Here is a 20,863-nt window from a genome sequence, read left to right on the forward strand (position 1 = left end):
CCGCCCGGCTTAATAGTTCTGAAAGGTGAGAAATCTTCTGGACTGTCCCGCGGAGTCCTTACTATACTCATTATCCCGGCGGGCTCTGCGGTGCCAGGAGTGGGCGGGCCCTCCTGTGCAGTGTTCCTCGGAACTTGTAGTTACTTACCACCTGGTTTGACCCGGTCCAGAGGGGGCGCTCGGACTCGTTTTCCCATCGCGCCCTTCGGCTCCATTGTGGCCGAGCCCGCGTCCCATTGGACAGCCAGGGAAACAGGTCCCGCTCCCCTCCTTCTGACACAATAGTGTATCCAAGATGGCGGACGCGGGTGCAGCGAGCTCACCTGGGGGAGACTCGGTGCTGCTGCCGCCGCCGCCGCCACCGCCTCCCCCGGAGGAGCAGGAGCTGAGCCAGCGGCTCCGACGTCTCTACCCGGCTGTAAACCAGGCCGAGACGCCGCTGCCGCGCGCCTGGAGCCCCAAGGACAAGTACAACTACATCGGCCTCTCCCAGGGCAACCTGCGCGTCCACTACAAAGGTAGGGGGTGGGGAAGGCGGCGGGGGGAGACGCGCTGAGTGGAGAGAAGATTCCGGGCGGGGACGATTGGGGCGAAGGCCTGGGGCTGTTGGGGGGGTCACCCTCTGAAGGTGATGAGGTGTGAAGGAGAGAGAGGCGAAAATGGTGACTGGGTGAAAAAACGCTTCGGAGAGAAGGCGTTGAGGATCGGCAGGAGGGTTTGAGGAGGGGAGTAAGGTGGCAACGGGCCCTTGTATCTGAGGAGTATCGGGGGGAACTGATCCATGGAAGACCCTGCCAAAGGGCAGTTCTCCTGGGGCGCTATTTTGAGGATCCGGAGCGCGGGTGGGTTTGGGGCTTGGTTCGATCTGACTTAATTTAACTTGCCTGTTGCGCTGCCAGCGATGGGATCTCTCCAGGGGCCAGCCCAGTTCCTGTGAAGCAGGCAGAAGGGGATTCCCCCCCCCCTGTCCTGATAGCTGTGTGGGGTTGGCACGAGCCTTTCCCAACAACAGACAGCCAGATTATTGTTTACATGATCATGGCAGCAAATCATTCCTTTGTGCCTTCCCTGGAATTTGGAGTGTTGATCTGTTTGCTCTCAAATAGGGCCCTAGTGCCTGTATTTCTTGTTGTCTTTTCATGAGAACTGACAAAGGAAGAGACAGAACCATGCATGCTGTTTCCTCGTCCTTTCCCCCGTGGTGCAGTGCAGGGGCCCACTGCTTTGTCAACCAAGCATCATCTTAAGGGTTTCTGTGCAGAATGATTCTGGCTCTTTTAAAGTCTGTGTTCTAGTTTGACAGCTGTCAACTGACAAGTAAAAGGGCCCAGAAGCTCACTCACCCCTTTCCCCTTCTCCTATATATGTTGTTGGGTTTTTTTGCAGGACATGGAAAAAATCACAAGGATGCTGCTTCAGTCAGGGCTACCCATCCTATCCCTGCAGCCTGTGGTATTTATTACTTTGAAGTGAAGATAGTCAGTAAAGGTAGAGATGGGTAAGTGTGTTCTTCTAATGTCTCTTGGACAGTTTGTCTTTCTTTTTAGAGGGTTTGGAACGAATCTCACTGCATACACTTCAACTAGATAGGGATGCTTTGTATGGTGGGGGGAGCCATATGGATTATGTCAAACTAATACTTAGATCCACTGAAATTAATGGACATGACTAATTTAGGTCCATTACTTTTAGTGGGTTTACTCTGTGCGTGATTCAGGTAGGTAAAACCTAATGTGTCCATGCAGCCTGACATGTAGGATGTTGCACTAGTTTTAATTTTAAAATAGGGAACTGAGCCAGGTCTTTAGTTTGGATTCAGGTTCAGTTGGGAGGATACAGCTGTGATTCAGGTTCAACTCCAGTTCAAGAAAAAAACCCGGTTTGACTTCCTGCCATCAAATGCCAAGCCAGTAATATAGACTGAGATGAGGCATGCTTATTATGCTGCTCCCTTTGCTGGCTGTTATGGATAATTATACCAAGCAGACGTCTTAAAATTCCAGTGTGGCTTGTTAGTGTGTTGGGACTGAAATCCAATAGGCAGTGACTGTAATGGATGTGGAGGAGAAGAATCCACATAGCTGAGTGGAGTGGAAGAAAGTGCTATTCTGTTTGTAGTATTAAAAATGTGTATAAGAATTCTCTTTTTGTATTTGCCCAAGACAAAATATATGGGTGACTTATGCTAGGCAGTTTTATGGGCATGAGGAAAATAAGAGCCTAGGTGGTCCATTAAATTTACAGGATAGTTGGAATTGCAGTTCAGTAATTTCGGATCAATAGGGAAATGGCGGCTTTCATCTGTTAAAGCAGCATCATAAAATCTTTTTCCATGTGATACCACATAGGCCATAGACTTGAATACATTATGCTGGGAGAGTCTTATTGTCTTCTTTCTTGCATGTTATTATTACTTAAATTTATTAGTCACTATATCTTGCTGAGGGCAACCCAAAGCAACTTGCAACCCAAAGCATACTTTACAACAAGTAGCTTTGAGGTAATGAACTTTTGATAATGAACAAAAAGGGTTTTTTCAAAGATGAAGGTGCTGAGAATAAGAGGCCAAGGCCAAATGTAGAACTCTTCTTAGAAGAGATTTCTTCATTTGCTTTGCCAGAAATTGTGTTTATACATTGAACAGTTGATAACTTGGAGAGAAAGGAAATAAGAGCTTAGCAATGGGAGGTGGGCTTTGGTGACTTACATTTGACAAATAGTTACAACTGTTTGTTGGGTGTGGTGATATATCTGTGGGCACCACATCTTTATAAATCCAGTGTCACAACATGGGTGTGGAGACTAAAAAAAGCCTCTTCTAAATACTGTTTCCTCCCTCTAGTATTATAGTAGATTTTTGTGTGTCATTGTTTCAGTTGCTGAAGTGAGAAATCAGATACCAGCTGCTCTTGAAATATCTGTTTACTCTGGGCATTGCTAAGACCAGGATTCAAATCTCTACTCAGTCATGGAGCTCACTGGTCTCCTTGGACCAGTCACCATCTCTTAGCCTAACCTACCTCACAGGATTGTTGTGAGGATGGAATGGGGAAGAGGAGAAACATGTATACCATATTGAGCTCCTTGGAAGATAAAGGTGCCATATAAATAAATAAATAAATAAATAAATAAATAAGTTGTACCAGAGGCTCCATTTTTAGGGTTCCATATAGACAATTGATGACCATTGGAGGTAGATAATGTTTAGATTAGTAACCAAATATCCTTTGGGGAGCAGTGATTTATACTTTATTGCCTATGCCCAGAAGAAGCTGCTAGTGGAGGTATTGGTATGGTATTTAGCCAAGCCATCCTCTTATATCATACAAAATTTATAATCAAAGTATTAAGGTGCAATCTGACATAAAACTTTTTGTTTAAGAATGGGACTCTCATTGCTTCCTTGAGACTGTCTTTGTCCAAAGAGTGGTGGATATGGGATGATGATTTGTTTGTTAGTCCTGTTGAAAAGGCACAGTTGGGGATTCCAACGGAGCTAAGGGTGGGAGGCCTGGTGATGAACTTGGGAAAGCAGAGCTCTGCTTTCCAAAAACATTGGAAACTAACAGTTATGCAGATATCCTCATCCTTGACCACCAAGTGTGTTTTCTAGGCCTCAGAGAAGTATTTCACCTGCAACTAATTCCAGGCTCTTTGGGGTTCAAACTGGGTGTATTAATAAATTTTCACTTGGCTAACCAAATAAGGAGCGTGAAGCAATGTGTCCCAGGACACAATTTCATTGGTGGCTTTTTTGATCCCATCATTCCACAAGAGCTTCAAAAACATCCAGTAAAACAACTCCTGTGGTATATATGGTCTGTTTTTGTTCAGAAGATACTCTTTTGTTACCACCTAGTCATGCTTATTTATCCTTCAAACTGGAGAACTAAAATAAAAACCATTTGTACTTTGGGGTTCCAGGCATAGCTGCCAAGTTATCCCTTTTTTAAGGGAAATTCCCTTATGCTGAATAGGCTTCCTCGTGAGAAAAGGGAAAACTTGGCAGCTATGGTTCCAGGCCTGCGGAAAATGCAATTACCAGGCATTAATTTTGGCTATATTTTGTGTGGGTCTGCATGTGGAGACGCCATTTCTATTTTTAAGTTCAGGATGCATCTTGCCTACTTCATGAAGACTGAAGCAGCATTACCAAGCAGCTATGTCATTTACCTTCAAAAGAAACTGAGGAAGAAATATTGGCTGAACAGAGTGGCTGAACACTTTTTAAAGTTGGGAGGAATTTGATGCGTTGAAGTCCAAATAAAAATTTCTACAAGGTTCTAGAAATGATAGCAGCCTGGTGTTGTCTGAGAAATGCCTAAGGCATTTAATGTTCTTCTGAAGCACTTTTTTTGGAGGTTCTACTGCCTGCTATGTCCTGTTCAGTTAACCAGAAAACACTACCTGTGCCAAGGAGCAAAGTTTACTAATGTCTGCAGCATAAAATGCTTTCAGTACCACATTTACTCTGAATATTATTACTGTACATCCTTCCCTAATGCATGGAGGAGAATGGTGGGGTAGATAAGAGCTGGACAAAATCTCATAAGTTTTGTACAGCCTGCCCCATATATTTTGTCCCCCAGCTCCTTGTGGAGTTTCCTAATTAAATAATCTATCTGGCATCAAGTGTACTGATAGTAAGATTTTACGTTGCATAAAATTGGAGACAGCGGTCCAAAGAATGTAGAGTGAATTGCTATTTTTTTAAAGAGTGAATTGCTATTAACAGAGGTTGAATTGGAGGATCTATTTCAACATTCTGTTTCCAGAAGATGTTATCCAGCAGTGGATGCAGCTCTAGGTCTATGTAGATAGATATGTATAAAGACATGGAGTTGTTTCTGGCTAAGTCAGAGGAGATCCATGGAAATTAGTGGATTTAAGTTCATCATGACTAAAATCCACTTATTTCAATGGCTCTACTCTTAGTGTTACTTAACTGGATACAGCCTATTGGCTTACACAATTTGGTGAGTGGATCTGGATCAGATTTTATTTACAGTATTGCTTTTAAATAGTAAACGCTTCTGGTTGGAACAAATTTAATTTGTTATGCAGTTCCCAGAATTATTGTAAATACCGTATATTCCGGCGTATAAGACGACCCCCAACTTTTCCAGTTAAAATATAGAGTTTGGGATATACTTGCCGTATAAGAAATACGACCCGGTGTATAAGACGATCCCCGACTTTTGAGAAGATTTTCCTGGGTTAAAAAGTAGTCTATTAACTGGTAGGTAAAGACAATCTCCAGAGTGATCATGATTGCCACAGAAGTGGTCTGTGGCCTATGCTGATGTGAGGATTACCCTGTAAAGTAATTTTAAATTGAAACCTTGAGCATAAATCCAGTTACTGGATGTTGATTATTTTAACTAGAGCTCAGAAAAAGGGGCTACTATGCTGTTGGTACGGCAGGTGAGAATTGAATAGTTTGCTATCAGTGGTGTTATCAGGAAGTATTCTGTACACAACAACTGACTCAAAGTGATCAGATCCATGCAGACTAGAATCATATTCTGAGGATAACTTGAGTAAATATCAGGTATGTGATATTTCTGCACTTTCCCAGCTGTAACCAGTTGGTCTTGGCAATACAGAAACATTGATTGCATTGTCAAGTCAGAGAGAGGCTGAGCCTGGTGGTGGAAACAGTCGTTCCCTGAATGTGGCCTATTGTGGATCCGGTGGGAATTGTCAACCCTGAAGCTGCTGGAATCTTAGAGTGTATCTTAAAAACTGTACCAAAGTTTGTTCTAGTCACTCTAGCTGCTAGCTTCCAAAATGATACTGGTTCATGCTGATTCATTCTAATGGGAGGAGAGCATGTATATAAAAATTGAAGGTAAAATGGTTCACTTGAAGAACTGGGTTGGTAAACAGTTGCTTAGTACAGTGTGGTAATACATATAGTGGTGCCATAGCATTGTGGCTACATCTAACCCAGCAGTCTCCCCACCCCACCCCACCCCCCAAAAAGAACTATTGAGATCTGTAGAAAAGCTCACACATTCTCTATGCATTTGTTAGGGACTGCATGAAGCCCATTCCATTAATGGAATGAATGAACCCTTCTCCCATATAACCAGTGCAATTGCAGGCTGTGTTGTCAGCAGCAAAGACTTCCTTCTTGGATCTTAGGCTCAGGTGAATCCAGCAAAAAATTCTATTTAGAGTGCATTCAATGGTGGCTCACTTTGGTACCCTAGGCTTGTCTCTTCAGACAATTGTTGGACATGTTGTGTTGTGGGAATGGACCTATACCAGGGATGTCCAACAGGTCGACCCCCAGTTGTTAGAAGTTGATTGCGGTCGATCACAGGCTCATTTTCGTCTGCGGGTGAAAAGGAGCATTTGGCCCCTCCCCCTTTCCTTTATCCACACGCAATTTCAAGAGTGTAAGATGGAGTTTCTGCTGGTGGGATGACTTACTGTTTATCTATTTTTGTCGCTCTCCTCCCCCCCAAAAGGTCAACAATTTCGACCTCCCTCCCTCTCAAAAAATAGGTAGATCACTGCCAGTTTTTCATTCTGTAAGTAACAATCTCTTGGGAGTTGGATGTCCCTGACCTATACTATATGCTTTATGCATATAAAGTGATAGTGACATTATGGAAAGAGGTCATAAACTGAAGCATTCATAAACTGAAGCGAACTTTCCCATTGAAAGTAATGGAAAGTGAATTAATCCGTTCCAGATGGGTCCGCGGCGTTCGCAAACCGAAAATTCGTAAACCGAGGTTCCACTGTAGTAGCTATAAGCTACTATAAGCATTCCCAGGGTGGCCTAATGATATGAAATGCCCTTGCATTAGGATTTAATGCATAGTGCCAAGGGCTAACTTAGACAAGGAGTTCCTGTACCAGGGTTTGGGGCACTCTTTCAGTAACAACCAGAGCCACTAAGGATCTTAGCCAGGGGTCCCCAAACACCTTCTAAATCTGGCCCGCAGACAGCATGTTTTTACATGAGTAGATTGTGTCCTTTTATTTAAAATGCACCTCTGGGTTATTTGTGGGGCATAGGAATTCGTTCATATTTTTTTAAAAAATATATAGTCCGGCCCCCCACAAGGTCTGAGGGACAGTGGACCCTGCTGAAAAAGTTTGCTGACCCCTGATCTTAGCCTTCTTATAGCTGAAAAACTGTTTTCTCAATTTTAAGATGGTGGATAATTATGCCTAGATCGTTCCTTGCAGATCAGTGGGTTCATGCCAGTACAAGTGCCAAGCTAGCTGTAATGACAAGGGAAAGCCAGTGGACATTGACATCAAACAGTAGCTGAAAGGAATTGTAAGGAAGAGATAATAAAGGGGGGGGGCGCAGGAGCAGAGGCAGCTCAGTACAGTAAGAGCTCTCAATGAAGGGATTAGACTGTCTGCAACTTGTTCCTGTAGGCTTCCAAAAGGCTGAATTTATCCAGGATCTGTAGCTGTAGGCAAGCCATTTTAAGTATTTGCACTTTTCCATTTGACCATGCTAATACCAGCCAGTTTATACTGTGCTGGTGGTGAATGTGTCAGCTTTGATGACAGAACACCGTGGATTTCATAGTAACTGTATGGCACAGTGCTTGTTGTGCTGTTAACGGTGGCATTGATGCTTATGCTACTCAGCTGGTGATGCTGGGTTGGGTGAAGTTTTGTGTTTGAAATAATGGTGATGCAAAGAGCGCTGTACAATTGTTTTGTACTGTAAGTAGGTTTGTATAATTATTGTACAGTCATACAAAGACCAGCAACCTCATGTTTTTAATATTTTGTTGGGAGTTTCCCAGAGTGCCTGTAACAGCCCAGTTGGATGGGCGACATATAAATAATAAAGTTGTTATTGCTGTATTTTCCCTGGAGTACTGCAATTTGGCAGCACTGACATTGCAATAGGGTAGTGTGTTTGGACATGGAAATCTATATATGTTCAATCATGACATCTCAATGGAGCATATCAGTATTTCTGCCTCATTCCATCTGCAAAATGGATAATAGTTATCCTAGCTCATAGTATTCTTGCAAGTGTGGAGTCCTGATAATACATACCTGCATGTGCATATATAGCTGTAGTGATATGGCGTGGCATGATGGTATTGTTGGATTGTTTGATTGGTTTGGAATTCTGTAGCCTGGTTGTACCCATAAATACCGTAGTTTTCTGCTAAATCGGGTGTTTATGCCTGGCTGTGAGAGTGGCTTTTCTTTAGAATGGGGATGAGCTATTAATACAATAAACAGCATGAACTGTGTGACTGTCACAACTAGTATTTCATCCCTGGCATGCAATGTTTATAAAGTACATGGATTCTTTCATATGAGTTACATACACTTAAAAAAAAAACCCTATGCTCTAGCTATTGTTCATAATGGGATTGGAATGTGTCCAGTCTCCCTGAAGCAAACAGAGGTCACTGCCAGCTGCCCACTGGAGGGCATTTTAATTTTTGAGAGCAACAGTTTTTCTGCTTTGGCACCCAAACCTTTAGCAATCTACCAGTAATCTGGACTGATATGAAAAAGTACTTCTACTTGTAGAGTTGCCTGAATCTTCTTATGGAAGCCATTTTGCTTTGCCTTCCACATAGACTTTGTGAAAGTCATAACTTCTGGTGCTTAATAACAGTTTTTCTATGTTTAAGAATTTGAGACTGAGAACCAGATCACCAAGGATTGGTATAATTTTAAATGGGGTACTTGCTTTTCCTCTGTGTGCCTGCAGAGCAGTTAATCACAAAACATACAAACTTAAAGCATAAATGCAATTTAAAAGCATATGTAAATGCCACAGGAAGAAAACAGATAACAGAGAAACATTTCAGAGGATTTTTATTTCTTTTTCTGTACAACTACTCAGCTCCCTGAAATTAAAAACAACAGGAAAAACAGTTACTGATGAAGTTCAATAGAACCCCCTTCTTCCTGAAAATATCATATTGTTTGAAAACTGATTAATAGTGAAATAATTGGGGGGGGTGGAGTTTCTCTCTATATTGACAAGAATAAGAGCTACTAAAGATGTTCTGCTGTATAAAAGTAGGAATCTTTGCAATGGATTTAGTGGTATTAATACAGTGGACCATCTGGTTACGTTACCTTTGTTCGGGTAACATAACTTTCAGGTTGCAAATGCGGCAAACCCGGAAGTCTTTCTGTCCGGTTTCGCCGTGTGTGCATGCGCAGAAGCGCTCTATTGCGCTGCGTGCATGCACAGCCTCTAGATGCGTGCTTTTTGGGGTACGTACAGACCCCCAGAATGAATTAAGTTCTTATCTGGAGGGTCCACTGTAATCAGCTCTGGTGGCAAGGAGCAGTTCTTCACATTAATGCAAGGCAGGAAGAACAACCCCTCCAAGATCTGAAGAGCTGTAGAATGGAGGCTAGGGTTTTTTGGCAGGACCACAATAGCAAGAAGGAGAAAACATGAGAAAAAAGTTCACAACTTTAAGAGTATGTAGTTAGAAGTACTGAAATATGGTAACTAAAAGTAGGTAGACTGCTGAGTGGTTCAGCCAACTGAGATCATGTAGCTGTGGCCTTGAAAGAGCTGCACTGGCTGCCAGTATGCTGATAACCCAAATTTAATGCGCTGCTAGCAATGACTCATAAAACCTTATACAAAATGGGACCAAAATGCTTGAAGAAGCATCTCTTTCTGCAGCAGCCATTCTCCACTCTCCATGCTAAGATCATTGGTTGGATTTCCTCCAGTTGTTATCAGCTATGTGGCAGCTTGGGAAAGAACCTTCTCTGTGGTGGTGTCCCGTCTGTGTAATGTCTTCCCTGCTGAGATAAAGCTGGTGTTGAATCTTATTAGATTTTGTTCAGAGGAGACGAGTTGTCTCCTGACATGGGCCTTTATGGGCTATTAGTTACAGGTTATTAATGCTTGGGCCAGGTGCTGAGATGGTTGTATTGGTTTTGTTCTGTGTGTGTCCTTGCTGAGGTTCTCTCTGCCCTTGTTTTATGGCATTACAGTTGATACTGTGGCTTTATATTTTTATTGTACCGTGTTGTGGATTGCTTTGGGGTCAAGAGCCAGCTTACAATACTTCTAAATAAAAATAAAAAGAATAAATTTTAAAGGATTTTGGATAAAAAGTGGACTAGAGTCTGAGGTATGGGGGCACGTGATCAATTCCTTCCAGCTTCAAAATCCTATGAATAATATTACTGCCCAGGGCTCCTTTGTGAGGAAAAATAAAATTTAATAAATGAATAAAAAAATAACTGATGGACTTATCTTTAATTAGAGCTAGACTAGACAGTGCTCTGGACACCTCTCAGGAGTCATCTGCTGTAACACTGGAGTCAAGCTCCTGGTGGATGCAAGCAATTTTGTCCTCATAATGCTTTGCAAACAATTCATAGCAAGCTCTCCTTGGTTCTGTCACCTTCAGGTATGCAGCAGTGAATCAGACGTAGGGAGGTCAGGTGAGCAGTGCAGCCCCACCACTCCATCCACTATGGGTAGTTGGTCTGTGCATATCAGGTACTGTAACTAAATCTAGGCCTAGAATTTTGAACATGGACCCTCTTCCATAATTCTGTTGTCTGTTTTGGAGTAAAGACCTTAACTTCTCCTGTCTTTGCAATGGCAGTTAAATACTGCAGGTTCTTTGAATGTGTAAACCGCTTTTTACTTGTTCTAACCAATTAGGTTTCCTTTTATGTGAAACTGTAAGGCCAAGGATTACAATGTAAAAAGATCAGAAGCTGCATGAACTGTGGGAGGCCAAGGTGGGGAAGAACTCCTGCCAGCAGTAGATAATTCAACCATCCTATCTGTGGTCGACAATGCACCCTGCTTAGTCACTGGAGAAGGAAACAGCTTGTGTGCAGCTGGAGATGAGGCATGCATGCAGTGCTTCTACAAAGCTGCTGTTCCCAGATTGCTGCATGCTGATTCTGAGTGGGGGGGGGGGCGGGATGCAGCCCCGTTTAAGAGGCATCTCTGTGCACAATTCTTACCTTTGGGATAGGCCTCCTAGCAAAATAAATTTACATGTGTTACCAATGACTATATTTTAAAAGCATATACTTTTTGATATTGGAGAGCTGGTAAATTCCAACAAAGAGAGGTGGTTTGCTGAGCACACCAAGAAGGTTTAATAAGGAAGCTATTTCCCTGGCCAGCTGTGCCATTTTGTGCAGGATTTCAGAAGGAATCTGATCACAGCCTCTGTTGAATGATAACTTTTAAACTGTGCTTTCAGTTAGGAAAAGCAGCATAGTGTGATTTTCCTTGGCCATTCTCTGTTTGCTGTATTAACACACTTTTGTTTGCTTGAAGGTACATGGGGATAGGACTTTCAGCCCAAGGTGTCAACATGAACAGACTTCCTGGTGAGTCACTGTTAATAATTGTTTGTACTTGTCCTGTGTGCCAATAACCACTACACTGGAATTGTACAATTCTAAGAGGGAGATGTGTCCACTACTTGTGGAGTCCAGAGGCAGAACATTGTTTGGAGAGAACTTTGCTACAAATTTACTACTTAAAATTTGTTAAACACATACAGCCTATGAAACATCTTCCAACACTCTTGAATCTTACACTTCCTTGCTTTTATTTCCACAAACCTTTACCTGTCCATCAGTCTTTCTATTTCTATAATAGGACTCTTGAGTTGCAGTACATGTTTGATTGCAGCATAGTTCCTTTGTGCCACAGAATGTCACTTGATCTGTCAGACGGGCATGGCACATAGGAGAAAAGCATTGTAGCTTTCTGCTCTCTCTTGCATCGTGCACAATATATTTCTTCTGTGCTTCTGAACATATTTTAAATCACTTAATATTTTATTCTGTCCACATGGCTACTTTTTTTTGTTAAGAATAGGAGTCACTAAGTCATTGTTTCCAAACAGAATTCAGCCCTTTGAGAAATGCTGCTTCTGCCACCCACCACCTTCACCCACATTTCCCAATCCCTCACTTAGGTTTGGTATGCCTAATGCATGCTTGTTGACAGGCACCAGTTAGGGTGTTGTGGGTCAGTCTAGGAATTGACGTGTGTGTTCTGGAAGTGCCTCCCTTGTTGTGCTAAGCTGGCTAGATGCTGCCTGGGTTCCTCCCAGTCCTGGTGATATTATTTGACCCCAGATGGTGGTAATTTAGTGGCATAGTTCCGGTGCAGACACTAACTATAATGGACTTGGTTTATCCTTGGCATTGTAAGGATCGCTCACTCATGTGATCTTAGCAATCATTAACAAGTTTGAATAAAGTCTTAGTATATTAAGTCCTCAATTCCTATATCATTTAGCACAGAAGGACTTGCATAGCGCATGAGTTACTCAGTAACATCAGATAATCTTGTGATGATGATGAGAGTACAGCCCTGGTTTGCAGTCATTTTATAACAAAGGTATTGATCAAGGTTGGAAGAGCCACTGGCTCTGTGTATTGACTCAACACCCTCAGGTAAGCTTTTTAACCTCCATTGTTCACTATGAACAGCAACATAGGGTTTACTACAGCTTTCCTCTTTGTATGCATTGTAGCTCAGCTGGTACTGTATTTCAGATCTATTCCAACCATATGCATTTATACCTATAACGCAGGATAACACTTCGTGCTTCTGATGAAGTGGACTCTGTTCCACAAATGGTTATGTCCTAATAAACATGTTAGTTTTTAAAATGATATGAGACACTTTGCTGTGTTTGCTGTGACAGACTAACATGGTCATCCCACTGAAACTCATAATGTTTCTTTGTCTTGATCTGAGTAGCCAAGGTAGTGCCGCCACCAAGTTCTTCCGGGGCATCTTTTGCAAGTGTTCTTGAACTTGAAGCAAACTTGAACTTGAAGCAAACAGGCCAACACTCCCTCTCAGTGAAATGAAGAGCCCATTTCAAATTCCACAGATGGAGATGCATGTCCGCACATGAGGGAGTGCTAGAGTTTGGGCAGTGGGACTAACTTTACTTTGGGCCCCTCATGCTCCTGCTTGCAGACAGTTCTGCATCCTTTTGCAAAGTGGTAGGTAACTGCTGCAAAGTGGAGCTTCCTTTACAGGTTGAAAATGTGTGCCACTCCCTCCTGCTTTCTGCTTGGCTCTAGGCTGAGATGCATAATCAGGCAAGGCTCTGCCAAAACCCGCTGTTGCTTTTCCCTCAAGAGAGCCCTTGGCTTGTCAGAAGTGGGTAATGGATTGGGATGTAGGATCCTTGGGCTCAGGAGTTAAACTAGGAGCTGGATTAAGCCCTGAAATGGCCAGATGCCTATCCCCAGACAGCAGTTTTGTTTGCTGTCTGGTATCTCCTGACTGCCATTTATTCAAAGCTCATCTTTTTATCTCCATGTGTTTGAGTTTATTTTGGAATCTGTTCTTCAGATAGATGGTTCATCTTTTAAAAACAACACCCTGCAGTGGTACTAATTAATGATTGGTCTTTAATAACAGCTTCTTACTTGGCCTGGAATTGCACATGCTTTAGTATTTAAACTTGATTGCAAGGTCACATGGAAATGACAGTGTCAGGCGAGATCTGCAAACATTATTAGAGAGTGCTCATGTGATTTGTTCTAAATGCAGATCTTTGGGGCTGTGTTTGCCGTTTAACACCTTTGTCACTGGCTACTAGAAATGCACTGGGCTGCAGCTTCCTATAGAGAGTCCATTCATATGGCCAAAGGGCTGGCCTGTGGCCAGGCTTTTCTAGTAAAAACATTTTGACAGTGGGTTGCTAGAAACAGCAGGTGTTGAATGTTAATTTGCAAAATTTGTGAGAGATGATGACTCTATCCTGAACATGCTTAGGCTGGTTTTTTATATTAGAGCAGAAGGAACAATTCAGAAGGGAGAACAGTTGTTCCACATGCCACTCTGGACTTGTATAATTACTTGGAGCTGGAATTGGCCACAAGACAATGTATTTGAAAATATCACTGTCGTTAATCTAAAATGGCTTGTGGCAATTTGTAGCCTGTCAAGTTGAACACAACCTACCAGTTGTATGTTGTGATCAGCTGAGTACTTGAGCTGCCCATCTGCAGTCCCAAACAGACAACAAAAGCAGGTTTGAATCCTGGTGGACTGTCATGCAAAAGGAGGTAGTAATATTGCCCCAGTGTACTTCAAGCAGAGTTGGCAAGTGGACAATTTATTCCCATTTTATCCTTCCAATATACACTATGAGGTCACTCAGTGAGATTCATGGCTGAGCTGCAGTTTGAATTTGGGTCTTCATTTTAACTCAGTGGGGCTTACTTGTATGAGACTTACATCCAGGCGAGGCTAGTAATGTATACCACTTTCCTTGTTAGTGATTTGATATTCCCTCAGTTTTCCATAGTTCATTACCAGGAAGGGTGAAAATAGGTTGTTACTGTGTTGTGCTTTTAACTGTGGGCAGGCCAGCCTTCCCCAATCTGGCAGCTTCCAGATGTTCTGGACTAGATTACCCATCAGCCCCTACCAGCATGGCTGTCCAAAACATATATGAAAGGCACCAAGTTGGGAAAGGCTACTGTGGAAGAAAACACTCTGTAAACTTTAACATTCACTGAAAACTCCACAAAGTGTTACTTTAGATAAGTCTTGCCAACTTCTGTAGGTGTGTATTTAAAAGATAATCCTTGCCTAAAGGTGGAGTGGGTTTGGGTTTTCTTTTTCTGTTTTGTGACGTTTGTATTATTTCTACTTCTAATTCCAAACACTTAATCTTCTTCAGATGGGTGTAGACATAACTGGGAGGACCCTTTTGACACCAAGATTTTCTGGAGACAAAGGAATTTAGGGATTTTAGATCTCTATTCAAAATTTTACTGAGAGGAAAGTCCTACGGTATTAATAGTCGGGTGCCACAAATTTTAGCTAACCTTGGTAGCAAGCTGTTATTTATGATTTCCCCAAATCTTCCTCCACTCTTATCAGTTCTCTGGAACACACAAAGGGCTTGGGATAGACTGGTAAGTTAGCCTTTGCTATAGTGCTTTGAAGGCACTCAGAAGTAGTTGGAAGGATTCTTCCTAGATCCAGGGATCTGCAAGGTCCTGTGCAAAAGTGAGAGGCTGACCTCCCCTCCCCCAATGCATATCAAAGGAGTTAGGCAAGAGTGGGTTTTCTCTCCCTCTTTGCAGCAAGTAAGATAAGTCTGCCTCCCTTGCTGTCATGCAGAGAGAACCTTGAGGGGAAGGGAGGGAGGGAGGGATGTATCACATCACTCAGGGATTGGGCAGATAGTTGCCAGGAAGACATGACTGTATTTATGGAACTCTATTAATGGGACTTCATAGTCAGCATGTTCATAATTACTTTTAATGTAAAAACAGGGCAATTGGTAGTGTGCGCTTTTGTGCCGCTCTGTTGAGATGCTTTGTTCTAGACATTTCCAAGGTCTCATTCAGAAACATACTTCAACAACTGCAGATTTCAGCTATTGAGAATCTAGTGGGGTGGCAAAAGTCTTATTCTGTATTCATTTTTTAATGAACTTTATGTAATGCAAAACCTTATTCTAAAGTATGGTATGTCAGAATAAGGTGTCTGTTGGTTTCTGAATTTTGTCACAGAATCCATTTGTGCCACTTATTATATAACAGAATCTTGCAGTGCAGAGAGCTCCTGTTCAGCAATGCCTTTTCTTTCCCTCCAACAGATAGTCAGCATTCTGTGGTTACTGAGCACGCACTGGGATCTTTGCCCCCCCCCTATTTGGCACTTTTTTTGTGCTTATACAAATCTGCGGGTTCCCCCAAACCTGGTGATACTTTCTTCCTCTTGCTTGCTTTTTTACCTACAGAAGCGATGGAATTTACAGAAGTATATAACGATTTTAGGTAACTGTGGTTGGCAATTTCAAACCCTTTGTTATACTATTTTTGTACTTCCACTTCTTTTCTTTCCAGAATAGAAACTACCTGATTGAAGGACATTCCTCTCTTAACCTCATTTGTTACTGACGTAAAGCAGCAGCTCTACCCATTGTGAGGGAGGCTTTGCAGGTGTGCATGTCTGACTCTTTGGTTTGTCTCTAAAGCTTTTACTGCAGTTTCATTCATCCAATCCTGTTTCCTGTTGTCTACTTTCCTGGTGCTTATCATGCAAATGGAAGCAACTCAGGATCCAGAGTGCCCTAGTGGCTGGGTAATTCAAGTGCACTTTCAGAAGGGCGTGATGACTAAGAAGTCCTGGAAAATACTGGTGATTCCACTCCTCATTTGTCATATGGGTGTTCACTCCAGAAACTATTATTGCAAACATCAGATTGTTGTTCATCATTCTTAAATTAGATGATTACAAGTTTGTGGCTCTAAGAATGAAGTAGGTCACTTTGTTCCTTTTAATAAGGAAGAAGTTGTTTTCAGGTGGAGGAGTTTGGTATATACTCTTGAGTCATTTTAGATAAAGGTGTTGACAGCGTTTGGGATAGTCTGGCAGTTAATTAAAAAGTACTTAGAAAAGGAAGCTCTACATGCCATGTGCCCAAGCGCCTGGTGGTGCTGGCCATGAGATTGCAAAGTGGTGTTTACAGTTCCTTTTGTAAACTTCATGTATCTTTAGTCAGCAGCTCCAATGTGACATGGAGTATAGTACTACTCCAGAACCTGCTGCTTTTGAAATGGAAGCATTGAGACACCGTATTGTGTGTGAAATTCCACAATATTCCTTACATCAGGGCGACCAACACAATGCCACCCAGATGTTGTTAGGCTCCCAGCCCCTTTATTCCTGACAATTGGCCATTTTGGCTGGGGCTGATCTAAGTTGGCGTTTAACATCTGGAGGGCACCACACTGGCAATCTGTTGCCCTGGGAGCATAGGGCAATATCCTCGTCCTTTTTTGGCTCTAAGTTGCCAGGACTCTTTGTCCTGAACATGCAGTGGGTTATTTTGGTAGCTTTCCTCTCGGGAGTGGGATCCTGCTCCTCTGCCAGCCCATGAGTGCTTGTGGAGTAGCAAAGTATATTTAGTCCATGATGACTGGACTGTGGTTTGTGTAACATGATGCTTCAATGCCTACTTGACTGGAATCTCTGTGGTTTATGTTAAAAGAAAGAGAAATGTGTCTGCAGCATGTGGCTGAACATAAATCTGCTGGAAGCTATACAAGAGCTAGTTTTGTCGACTACAAGGCCTTTCTATTAAAACAAAGAGGCCTTCTCCGCAGCTGCTGAAAGATGGGCTTTCAAGGAGGATTCTTCAGCTTTCCAGCAAGATGCAGGTGCTTATTCCTGGCTCTTGGCAGGCAGCTGGAATCTAATAGTGCTGAAGGCACCAAAGGTGGCTTACAGTCAGCCCTTCATCTCAATCAGAACTTCATTTTCCACACACATGTGTCAAGAGAACAAAAAACAACAACCTTGCAATGTTAGTGCTGTTCCTATACAGAGATGCTAGCTCTGCATATATGCAGTTCTCAGCTCTGGATAAAGGCTGATAGTTACCTTTTCTACAGCCCAATACAAACATAATTTCTCAATATCTCAACTGTGATTAAGAGATTAGAACGGGGCCATGGGATCACCCCACTTTCCTTTTTAATTAAAATTTGAAGTCAAGACTTGGAGCTTATTCACCAACTTTGGGTAAAATGGGATCTAATAATTAAGCCTGCTAGAAATTAAGACATTAAGGTTGTGAAGTAATTAAGAAATTTAAGCAAAAGAGGGCCAGGGGAGGAAGTGTGCATTCCATAGCATGCTCCCAATATCATGGCCATAGTTAAGAGATTGAGAGGAGAGAGGGCGATGTGTGAACACCACCCTTAGACATCTTCCTCCTTTGTGCTGAACACTGTTGATCATGTTGATCATTACTGACACCTTAAAATCAGACTGCAAAGCATGTTGGCAACCAGCACAGTTCTTTTAGAACTGGAATTATATGGGCCCTCTATGCTTCCACTTAAGAGGCTAGCCACACATTCTGCAGTAGCTGCTGCTTCCACGTCACCTTCAGGTTTGTCACAGAATGTAGCACAGTGAATTGTACAGCCATTTCCCACCTTATCCCTGGAAATCCAGCCACCTTATTGACTTTCAGGAGTGTACTACATGTCTAATTTCTTATGGGCTCCGGATCAAAATCAGAAGAATCTGTTCAGCCATGAATTACAACTATGGAGAATAGCTGGGGGTGGAGGGGAGACAGCTTGAATGAATAATTTAGAACCCCTGTAATTCAGCAGAAGAGGCTTGTAGATGAGCTCCTGTCTGTTCTTTCTGCCAACAGTTGGGCATACTTACCTAAGACAGGGTCATTTGAGGACATTTGGTGCTGCCTGGGTGCTCTTATCTCTCAGGCACAGCATATGTGCCTAGTCTGCTGTCCTCCACTGTTACAGCATCCTTTGCTAAAGGGAAGAAAATGCACTCAAGATATAGCAGAAAGTGTGTGCTACCAACAAGTCTATGGGTTAAGAGGAAAAGGAAGACCACTTGGAAATGTACATGGGAACAAGTTAGCAGTCCCACAAAGAGTCACAATAATCACTTGTGTAGCAAAACAAAATTAATAGTAATTGGCTCTTAAGAATGAATGGAGGAGTGGGTGAGGGTGTATGTATAAACACACAAACCAGGCACATGCACATACGTGTGTGTGTGTGTGTGTGTGTGTGTTATCCAAACTATGCAGAGATACAAACTGAACAAGAAGGAATGAATTTTGATTGTTATTAGTACATTAATGTTGAAAATAAAAACCTGATAGTCTAGTTGTATCAGCACTGAGTCAGCTCTGTGTGCAATACAGCACGTAATTTCAAACCCTGGTTACATCCATCAGAACTGAGACACTCAAATCAGTCTGCTCATCAGAATTGGATTTCTGCTACAGAGTGCTGAATAGCTTGATGGTGTAAGGGTTACCAGTCACTTCTTTTTCTGACCTCTCCTCCAGAGCTTATTTGTGTCTGATATATGAGAGCTCAGAAGTTACCACCTTGTATTTTAGCAACTCTTCTTTTCATTAATGCTCTCAAATGTTAACTACATGTCTCTTTACTCTTGCTTTGTATGAGGATATATCTCTGTCTCTTCCCTGTTTATGTATCCTATAATATGGTACTTTTTGTTCCTATTGTCAGGCTCAGCCATCGTTTAAACTTGCTGTCTGATGTTGTCTTCTCTAGGTTGGGATAAACATTCCTATGGCTACCATGGTGATGATGGACACTCCTTCTGCTCTTCAGGGACAGGACAGCCTTATGGCCCCACATTCACTACTGGAGATGTGATTGGCTGCTGTGTAAACCTCATCAACAATACCTGCTTCTATACAAAGAATGGGCACAGTTTAGGTAGGCAAACAAACTTCTGGACCAGCTTTATTTTGTTTTGGGGTTACAAACTGAGCCACTGTCTGCTCTTCTTTAATGTGCAATCAGAAGCATGATTTCTTGGGTAAAACAAAACCAACATGATCTCATTTATTTGTGTCAGTACTTGTAGATTACAACTAGTGCTGTGAATAATTCATGTATCTATGCATCCAGTTTTTTTCCTTTACTGCTATCTCTTTGTCCAAGCTGGAAAGGAAGGACTGATAAAAACTTACTCCCATTTCTCATGGTTCAGATTGGGAGCAAGAGTTCAAGGTTATTGCTCTGTATACACTAAAGCAGACTGTCAGCCCCACTGTAGTTCTCTAAGCAGGTGAATATATTGCTATGTAGGATATACAAGATTGAGTGGGGAGGGGGAGAATCTCAGTTAATATTCATTTTAGGGATTCTTGAGCTCACCCTGAAGTGCCTTAATGATTAAACTGATTGCTAGAGAAAAGCAAGCAGCAGCTGAGGAACATTTGATTCAGGATAAATGATGTCTAAGGAATTCTAATGAAAATGTTTTAATTGTCTAGATAGGGAGGGTAGAACTAGACATTGAAAATGCATGGGTATATGACAGCAGTTCAAAGAGGCCAAAATGCCATAGGATAAAACTCACATGCAAAAGACCTTTGGAGAAGACCCTGTATAAGTGTTTATATGCTGATGCTAGAAGCCTCAGAGTCAAGATACATGAGTTGGAGTGCCTGGTTTTAAATGAGAGCAAAGGTACAGTGGGCATCTTGGAATCCTAGAAGAACAGAGAGAACCAGTGAAACAAAGTTATCTCTGGATATAAACTCATTCAGAAGGGCATACTGGATGAGTTGTTGCTGTGTAAGTCAAAGAGGTTGTAGAATCCCACAAACTAGAAATCTCAAAAGCGACATCCATCTCAACAGAACTGCTGTGGGTGGCAATACCAAGCCGCCAAAATAATTTATTGCTAGGGATCTTCTAAAATGTTCAAATTTATCTTGAGATGGAGAATGATATCAAAGAGGTATCCCGAGGAGGAAGTTACTTCAATTATTCCCACATGGATACATGCACATTTTAGTCATGACAAAGAGGCAACATTTATAGATACAGTAATACCTCATGTTATGTCCACTGTGGGTTGCGTCTTTTCAGGTTACAGACGCGCTGAACCCAGAAGTCCCGGAACGGGTTACTTGCGGGTTCGGCACGTCCGTAACCTATGTACAGAAGCACCGCATCGCGTCACGTGCATGCGCAGATGCGGCGCTTCAGGATGCAGCCTTTTCATGTTGCGAACGGGCCTCTGGACTGGATCCCGTTCGCAACAAGAGGTACCACTGTATCCTGAATGACTGGGCCCTAGAAGAGTTGGCCATGGAGCTGACCAGAGGGGAGGTAACCCTGGACTTAATCTTAAGTAGTGCCCAATGAGATGTGAGAACCAATTGAGAACAGAAACTACGGTGCTATCAAATTTAGCCATTTGTAGACAATTACGAAAAAAGTCCAACACAGTCACATTCGACTTCAAAAGGGGAAAGTTCCCAAAAATGAGGGGATTGGTAAAAAGGAAGTTGAAATGCAAAGTCAATGTTCTCTTAAA

At 42.4% G+C, this 20,863-nt stretch overlaps 1 protein-coding gene across 4 annotated transcripts in view; it reads left to right on the forward strand.

Annotated features, from left to right (window-relative positions):
* The first annotated feature begins 271 nt into the window (after positions 1-271).
* RANBP10 (RAN binding protein 10) overlaps positions 272-20,863 on the forward strand; it is a 49,915-nt gene continuing 29,323 nt past the window's right edge. For 2 of the 4 annotated variants that reach the window (XM_035120169.2, XM_035120170.2), the window contains exons 1-4: positions 272-518; positions 1,387-1,498; positions 11,288-11,340; positions 19,081-19,248. In XM_035120169.2, the coding sequence (XP_034976060.2) occupies positions 296-518; positions 1,387-1,498; positions 11,288-11,340; positions 19,081-19,248 (556 nt within the window). In that variant the 5' untranslated portion in view covers positions 272-295. The other 2 variants (XM_035120171.2, XM_035120172.2) reach the window with 2 other exon arrangements.

This window comes from Zootoca vivipara, chromosome 6, assembly GCF_963506605.1.
Source record: "Zootoca vivipara chromosome 6, rZooViv1.1, whole genome shotgun sequence".
Classification (NCBI taxonomy): Eukaryota; Metazoa; Chordata; class Lepidosauria; order Squamata; family Lacertidae; genus Zootoca; species Zootoca vivipara.